Raw genomic sequence first — 9,190 nt, forward strand, 5'->3', positions numbered from 1 at the left:
GGTGAGGGAGGGAGGGAGGGAGGGAGGAAAGGGAACTTTTTTTATCCCTCTCTGGTAAACTTAGTCTGATGCAATAATTTAGGCTGATGCAGTCCCTCTAGGAAATGCTCAGTCTTTTGGGGATGAAAATGTTCAGTCTTGCAGATTGCCACCCCTTCCATCTGCTTGATTCTTAAGGTGACCTCCAGGTAATGGCAAGAGGCAGGTTTGTGTGACTTCACAGCACTGGAAATCTGTGTGGGTTTTTCTGACTCATTGACTCCCACGTAGCTATCTCCTGTCATCAGGCCATCACTGTCTCTGCTGGCATTTGCAGCCAAGGTGTGTGGCTGGCCTGACCCATAGCCTGGCCATTCTCTCAGCGTGCCTGGAGCCTCACTCCTGGCCTCGCTCAGCCTCACCTCAGCACATCCTTCACTCAGCCTGGCCAGACAGTCTCCACTGTGAGGCCACTCTATCCCTCATCATGGGGAGCCCCATGGCAGGCCCAGTGGCCGTCTGCCTTTGCACCTCTGGGGCAAGTGGACATTTCTAGGCTCTACCAATGTGTACCACACACAGCAGATCAAGATCTGGGGAGCAACACCCAGACCCCTCTTCTCTGCTCATCCATGAAGTTCTACCTGTCCCACGTTTATACACAGGGTGCCTTTCCAGCTGGCCTCTTCCCAGAGTTCCAAGCAAGGGGCAGGGCAAGAGTCCCTCAGCCCCCCAGTGCTCGCATCAAATAATGTGACATTCCCTGCCTCTCTGGGGGCTTCCAAGGCCCAGAACGGAGAGACTGGAGCCCAGGGCTCTCACCTTTATCTTCTCCTGCTTCTCTCTCCTCCCTCCCATCAAACATGAGCTGCAAAGAGAATGGTGCCTCTTTATTTCCCTTTTGTCATATGTACCTTATTCCTGACACTGTTCTCAGAACTCAGCCTGATGCAAGAGACAGTGGTACCATCTCTGCCCAGGTATCAGGCCCACCACCTAGTCCCAGTGTGTTAAATAAGAAAGAGCTAACAGAATTTATAGAGTCTTCTCCCAAGGCAGTAATCTGGTTGACAAGACTTCAAATCTGCCTTTAAAATCCTATTTTGAGTGTTAGAGTCATTACTACCTGTTTCTTACTCTTTTCCTTCCTTTTATAAAAATCTTGTCTCCCTTGGGCTTCCCTGGTGGCGCAGTGGTTGAGAGTCCGCCTGCCGATGCAGGGGACACGGGCTCGTGCCCCGGTCCGGGAAGATCCCACGTGCCGCGGAGCGGCTGGGCCCGTGAGCCATGGCCGCTGAGCCTGCGCGTCCGGAGCCTGTGCTCCGCAACGGGAGAGGCCACGGCAGTGAGAGGCCCACGTACCGGGGTGGGGGGGGGAATCTTGTCTCCCTGAGGCAATCGAATGTCTCGGGCCAATTAGGAAGAAGGTCATGTACTCAGGGAGAAGCATAGTCACAGTCTGGAAACATCCTCCTAGCGGCCAGCCATAACGTCACTTGGCTGCCGCCTGGTCTCTATTCAAAGGGCTGCAATTTGTCACTAACTACAAATGAAAAAAGGATTCTCATCATGGAAATAGCTTCCACTGATGCGGATGGTTTACTTAGAAACTTTTCTCACAGATCGCTTTGCTCAGACGTGTTTAGGGGAAACTGCCTTTGTGTTGCCTTGTTGGTTTCTTTTTTGTGAGGGGAGGGCAGCTTGGAGGGCTTGGCAGGACTTGGCTGGTATTAACTTCTTCTTCTCACAAAGGGATTTTCCCTGTCACTTTATATAGAGTCTCAAGATGAAAACTGAGCTGACAGCAGCACAAAGCACCCACCTTTCTAATCTGTGACTGGGAGGGCAGGTCCCTGGTGTTAAATTCATTTCCTTGTTTTCTCCATGGAAATTAAAGGGCGGAACAAGTCCAGAACAATCAAGAATGCCCATGCCAAAAGTTCTCCTGGGGTCAAATCTTACCTGGAGTCCAATGTGGGTGTTTTTGTTTGTTTTTATTTTTTACTTATTTTTGTTTGTTTTTGTTTCTGTAGAGAGCCAGAAAGATGAGAATGATCTGAATGAGGAGCAAGAAATACTCACCGAGATGATGCAAGTAATTGAGCAAAGGGACAAACTGGTGGATTCCTTAGAGGAACAACGCGTAAAAGAAAAGGCTGAAGACCAGCGCTTTGAAAGCTTCATATTCTCCAGGGGCTGTCAGCTGAGCAGGACATGAGGAAGCCCCGCAGGGAGCAAGCCGAGGACCAGATCAGGCCAGGCACCCTTCACTCTCTCCTTCCTTTCACAGGATATGTCAGACCTGGAACGTAACTTATACCATGCTGCAATATACATATATATATTCTTTGCGGTACGCGGGCCTCTCACTGTTGTGGCCTCTCCCGTTGCCGAGCAACAGGCTCCGGACGCGCAGGCTCAGCGGCCGTGGCTCACGGGCCCAGCCGCTCCGCGGCATGTGGGATCTTCCCGGACCGGGGCACGAACCCGCGTCCCCTGCACCGGCATGCGGACTTTCAACCACTGCGCCACCAGGGAAGCCCTGCAATATTTTTAAAAGAATTTAAGATTCTCTCATATGTACTCCAGCTGCCCAAGATCCTTCCAGAGATTATAATGAAGAAAGTACAAAGACTCTTTTGAAATTGGCAGTCAACTTCAGTGGGTCTCTTAAATTGGAGGTGACCGTGGCAGATGATCAGCATTGTTTTCCGTAGAAAGTGACACAGAGATCGATTTTCCTGCTGCTTTCATCATTTTCTCTTCCCAGATTCATTGAGTTACACATCTAAAGATTTTTAAGAAGCTGCCTTTTCATTAATATATCCATATTTGCCTTTTTTTGCATGGATGACCGGTTTCCAAATGTCAGAAAGAAGCAGCCGCAGTTTAAAGATTAGGTTAATATTTAAATTGTGTTTCCAGAGAAAGAGAAGAAACCTTGAGATTACTGATTACATAAAGCAAATAATTCATATAGCAGGTGTTAATTCAATCCAGGGTGAATTTAATTTACCAGGTGTAGTTATAAGCCTTAATATAATATACATAAGCAATGAGAGTTTAATAGAACATTTGAGCCTTAATTTTATTTAAAAAAAAAAAAAAGAAGGAAAAAAGGAAATAAAACTTTGACTTCATACCAGCAGGATTGTTAGTTAACACCAAATGCTGTTGGCTTAGAAAAGCTTTTTTTTCCCCCCCCCCAGAGCACACTCCTTATTGCCGCTGGAACATAGTGAAAAACGTTTCTAGAAAATGAATAATTTTGAAGCACTTTTTTGTAACTATTGGTAATGGCAAAAAGTATTATAAAACTCTTTCGTTTGTTGATAAAATATCGGTGAGGTTGATGCTGCTACTAAAAACGAACATTCTAGTGATCCAGGTGAGGGATGCTCCTCAGTGGTGGTCTTAGGTCTAAACAGAGAAACATCTCTGACACTGTCTCCAGGGGTTGCCCAGGAAATCCACGACAAGACAAGGCCACTTCTGCCTTCAAGGTGGAGTGGGGAGCAGTGGTCCCATTTACCAAATCCCAAACTGGGTAACGGATTCTTTGATGACATTTTCATTGTGTAAAGAAAGCTGGGAGATGGAGTTTGTGCACTGACATGGGATTCCCGGGACATTTTGACTGTTCATAGGGGAACCAAAGAAAAGATTTTAAATGGTGATTTGTTGTCAGAAAGTATTTGATTGTTTTCCCTCAGTGGCATTCTTTGAGGAGTCAGTCCATCATTGACATGAGACAGACTGAAGAACTCTTTGTTGTATGTTTGGCCTGTCATTTCTGCAAGTGTTTACATGTATTGGAGGACAAATGGTGCTTTGCAACTGCCTGGAGAGCTAACTTACCTCAGTATAAGTTAACCCATAAACCACTTTTGTCTGAGATGCTGTCCGTGCACACCAATCTGGTCAGCTGAGAAGCCGGAAATTAGAAGTGTGCTTGGATTTCCTGAGTTTTGGGTGGTATTAAAACACAACCTTTCCATGTATATACCAAGTTCCAAAGGTTGTAGTTCTTTTTCTTTCTTCTCTCCTTCCTTTTTCTTTTTCTTTTCTTTTTTCTTTTAATAATCAGGTCTTCTAGTGCCTGAATTCTATTATTAGGAAATATATACAAGCATCTATTTCTCTCTCTCTCTCTCTCTCTCTCTCTCTCTCTCTCTCTCTCTGAAAACTGTGCCACTTAGGGCTATTTATCTATTTTTATTTATTTGTATATTTGGTGGAAATGGCTAATATGATTTCCTCATTATCCTGGTTTTCCTGTGTTATAATTTGGAGAAGACCTATTTGCACTAAGCTATTGGTATATAAGCTGTTTAATACGCAAATAACCCAGAGGTTTGGGGCGAAAAGTTGTATAGTATTAAAGATTTATGGAGATAGTCAAGATAATATTTTCTGCCATCAGGCATTCAGAGGTAAGACTACAGACGCGTAGGAATGTTAATTCATTTTAAGAAAGATACACAACTACAGTTTTCCTTCTAGAATGGGTAGAGTTATTCAAGCCCAGTCACCATTTGATGCTTGCATACGTTTAACAGATGATGCTCAAATGTGTAGTGTCTGGGTTGTTTTTGTGCAAAAGGATTAATTGCTACTTATTTTAATTTGTTCTATTTTGGTTTAAAAGAAAGATTCTCCCAAGAGGGCCAAGAAAGAAGGTGGTTCTTGGCCCCAGTATTCTGTTGATAGATGAGAGAAGCAATTTGTTCACTTTCTCTTCCAAAGATTATGTTCTGTGGTTTAAGGCTGAGTCTTATCTGGCCAAGTTAAAACATAAACCTTATATTTAACAGCCTTCAACTTACACTGGCTTTCAGTTTTCCCCAGTACTTAAAAACCAGTTTAATGATCATTTCCAAAAGGATACAAATATTGTGGCTGTTGAACTATGTTAAATGATTGCAATAGAGAAAGTCCTAAGACCCTCAAAAGTCCTACCATCTGAAGACAGTTTCTGTGTATACAGTATGGGTAGGATTATGATGAAAACAGACGGAGCCTTCACTTTCCCATAAAATAACACTTGTGATCAAGGCTGAGCCATTTAGGACTCTGAATTAGACAGAAAGCCCCAGCCTCAGGTCACACACATTTCATAGTCTCACACAGCTTCTAAGTTAAACCAAAAGGCTCACAATTAAAACTTCAGAATTTTACGTAAGCTGGACCAAGAGGACCATTCTTAAACTTGCTCTCCCAAACCATTCATTTATTTATGTGTTTAATAAACATCTTCCAAATACCTGTGGGATTCAGCAACCCTGTGCTAGATGTAAGGATACAGAAAGAACATTATTCCTCCACCCGCAAGTAAATACAAAGATAAACAAGTACCACTCCCAAATAAATTTAAAAAAAAAAAATAAAGAGCCTTTTTTATTATAATCATCAACCTATTCTCACATTTATCTCAAGCACAAAGACTTATCTCCCCAAATATCTGTAGTGCTTCTTTGGCAATAAAAACACAAGTAAGCTCATGTTTCTAAAACTGTGAAAAATAACATCAGCTTATACTGTTTCATTTAAACCTGGACTTTGGCAGTGTTAGGCTGCTTGGAATCAATGGATGTTGAGATGCAGCACATTAATTGCAACTGAGAAAGGAAGTGGCAGGTGTTTGCAGCTCTGATGAGCTGCAATGAAATTGATGTTTCCTGCATTCTGGAGGCAGATGACGATTCAGCAGTGTCTGTCTTCCCAGGAAGCAGGTTTACAGGCTTTTCCTTCCAAACTGAAAATGGCAGCATGTCTCACCCAGGCAGTTGATGAGAGAACTCCCTCAGCAGGGCAGAGGTGGCAGGGGGCAGCTGGGGCTGCCACATGAACGGAGAGAGTGGCAGTCATTGGATGTAGTTAGCTCAAATGTAGGAGTTTATTGTAATAAGAAGGTTCACGTACAGGGGAGCGTGTGCTATTTCACCTACTGTTTATCTTCTAACCTCACTGCCGAGTGGCTTGTGAAAGATTAATTTGCTTCAACAATTGGGAACTATTCACGTGGCTTGAAATGTGTTACATGTGCACTGCTATAAATACTGAAATGAACCCAAAACAAATGGTTTTCTGTAGAAAGAATCCAAACATGCGGGTTTGGTCTGGCACCTCTGAGGGCGGCGTCCGTTTCATTTCTTTATTCCGGTGAAAGGACGTGAGCAAAGCTTTGATTTCATGTAGGAGTCTGTGAATTATCATTGGATGCGTTATTCCCACCGGGGCACCTGGCAGGACTTACCTGGTTGTGAGTGGGAGGAGAAGTGAAGAAGCCTTGCCTCAGGTGTGTTCTCTCAACAAAGAAAGCCGTTCTCAGAGCTGGGGAGGGGGAGAGAGGGGGCCACTCCTGTCCCAGCTCCCATTTCTCTCACCCGGTACAACCCGGTTTTGTATTTCATTCATGCAACAGGAATACTCCCCTCTGCACGGAGCTGGCCCCTTCCTTCAACTCACACCCTTTCAGGACTGAAGTTTTTGGTTTATTTGTTTGTTTCTGTTCTTAATCCCGGCATTGCACATTCATGAAATGTGAGCACATGATTCACCAGAATTGCTGCATCAGGTGAATCAAGTGTCTGTTCCCCATCATTTCACACTGAGTTCCTGCATTGTTTGGAAGCTCTTGTCTGCGGGTGGAATATTTGAAATGATTCAGTTTTTTACATTGACTGTCAACAGAAAGTAAACATAAATGCAGATGAGAGCTCCTGTTTCACAAGCGCTAACATGCCAAGGGAAAGACCAGCCACCTTCCATGGCATTCTGCAAGTTTTCCTTGTGCCCATGCTGGGGCTCATTTGCCCACAGAGCTACTCTCACCACCCCTCAGCCTCCAGGGCAGGATTGGTAATTTGACACTCACTCCCTCTCCCAGCTCCTTTCTAGAAACAAAAAAAGCAAGACCTATGCTGTCACAGCTCCCCTGAGGAGCCCTCTGACCCTGAAAATGGTAATAGATCCTGTGAATGCAGCTCACTTCACCTGCCAGGTGCTGTAATAATCTCTGTAGGTGCATTATTCCATTTAATCCTGAAAACAAAATCCTTAAGATAAACATTGCCCCATTTTGAGATGATGAGACGGAGACACAGAGGCCCAGGAGCTCACCTGGTAGTCCAGGTACAAAGTGGTGAAACTGGGGCTGGACCCAGATGCTGGCCTCTAGAGCCCAGGCCCTTGATGCCAGGCCGTATGACCTCTCTCTGTGTCCCCACCCACACTTGTGCCTTGTGCTTACCTGTTCCTTCCCTTCCTTTCCTAGATCTGTTCTCATTGCCACCCTCTCCCAACACACCAGTGCCCAGCACTGCTCAGGGAAATCTGGCATTAAAAGCCCAAGCTGCCACTTTGAAGTGTTTTTTTTTTCCTTCTATTCTACATCTATATATACTCAAACACAAAAACAATCGTTTAAACAGTTAAATTACCTAACCTCCACCACTGCTCACAAAAATCTGACAGTAACCATGATACTCTAGGAACAGGCATCTTGTTTTATCCTGGGGGATCAGGTACTGCTGACGCACTGCCGTGGACCCACCCCTCAAGGGGAATTTTTGCCCGAATTGCACCATACAATCCAATCCCCAGTCCCAAGGGTAGGGAGCTGAGAGCACAGGGCCAAGGGGGTGGGAGAGGAAGGGCCAGGGAGTGTGTTGGGAACCAGCTGAGAGTGAGCTGGCTTCTGAAGGTGCTTACAGAGAGTGCGCAGAGGTGGAGAGGGGAGCAATACAGGACTCACTGGGAAACAGCACTCGGGGGCCTGTGTGACACTGAAATAACCTGATGCAGGGCATCAGTTCCCCGTACACCAGAGGCACAAGAATTCAGTCCCCTGCCTATCCCCAGAATAGCAGAAAATGGTTCCCTAAGAATTTGGGGGAAATGTGTGTGTGTGTGTGTGTGTGGGTGAGTGTGTGTGTCTCAAGAAAAAATCAACAAGTATAATTATTCTAAACATGGTAAGCTGAGCATGAGTCACTAACTCAGGGCTCAGATTCCAGCTCTGCCACTGCTCACTGGATGACGTTGAACAACTCACTTGTGCCTAATTGTCTTCATCTGTGAGGTGGGGCTGATCCTCTCTCCCTCCCTCCCTTCCTCCCTACCTTGCAGGTTCCTTACAAGAGTGAGTCTGCCCTACATAGGCTCCAATTTTAAAATGGAAATGGCTAGCCTATAACTTTATAGTCGGGATGGCCATGGTGAACCTCAAACTGTTCAAATCCCAACAGTAGAAACAGAAAACAACGCCTCAGATCTCAGCAGAACGGAAAAGAATGGGCAGTTTCCACAAGAGGAGATGTAAGCGGTAAACAAGACCAAGAAATGCACTTCTCAGAGCATCGTCACCTACCTTTTGGGACTCTGAGTTGGCCTCTGCTGACCAAATAGCCTCTTACAGATCTTTTTGGCCAATGGTTCTTCAAGTACACCTCGAAGACACTCTCTGGCCCTGGTGATTCGGTTGCATCTCCCCATCAGATGTAGTAATTCTAACCTTCCTCCCTAAAAGGAAACATCTAAGTATGAGAAGCCGTAATATCTTCCCCAGCAAAGATGAAAGCAGAGACCCTTGCTCCTCCAGACCACACAGGCCTGGAGGTGGGTGTGGGAAGGAGGTGGATTACAATGGATTACATCCATGACAAAGAAGACCTTGCTCCCCTGATTACCTGCCCTGGGAAGGGGTAGGGGAGACCTTGGGAGTTATCTCGGCGGCCTGTGACACAGACCACACCAACAGAATCACTGGAACCCCAGGTACTCTTGCCTGGCTGAGTCTGAAGTGGCTGACAACTGCCCCTTTCTATTCTTAAAATCTTCACCCCTGCAGGTGATTCTCTGGAGGGTTCTCCAGTCCTCTGCTAAATAACTCAAGTAGGAGCCACTGATTTTAGTGGCTTCAACTCTACACGTAGGTGACGCTCAGCTATCATGCTCAGGTGAGGAAATGTCCCTACTAATGTTTACAGTTCATTCCTAGGCACCTGAAGAATAGGTAAGCAGGTCACCTGTCTCTGAGAACTTGGGACACATTCCGCCATGGCTGGATCAGAGGCCATTTGAATAGCATCATCTGTGGGATCCTCAAAAACATCCCCACCCTCAGTCCACCATGTCACAAACCAAGGCTGAGGTCTGCCGACTTTCCCCCTGGCCCAATGCCCTCCCTGCTCACCTAGAGAAGCACTGG

At 45.6% G+C, this 9,190-nt stretch overlaps 1 protein-coding gene across 1 annotated transcript in view; it reads left to right on the forward strand.

Annotated features, from left to right (window-relative positions):
• The window catches only part of LOC103069633 (MICAL C-terminal-like protein), a 55,473-nt gene extending 53,276 nt beyond the window's left edge, over positions 1-2,197 (forward strand). Inside the window, exon 8 of the mRNA XM_007471411.1 lies at positions 2,013-2,197. Within this exon, the coding sequence (XP_007471473.1) occupies positions 2,013-2,197 (185 nt within the window). The remainder of the gene's footprint in view (positions 1-2,012) is intronic.
• Positions 2,198-9,190: the final 6,993 nt, after the last annotated feature.

This window comes from Lipotes vexillifer, unplaced genomic scaffold, assembly GCF_000442215.2.
Source record: "Lipotes vexillifer unplaced genomic scaffold, Lipotes_vexillifer_v1.1 scaffold6, whole genome shotgun sequence".
In the NCBI taxonomy this organism is placed as follows: Eukaryota; Metazoa; Chordata; class Mammalia; order Artiodactyla; family Lipotidae; genus Lipotes; species Lipotes vexillifer.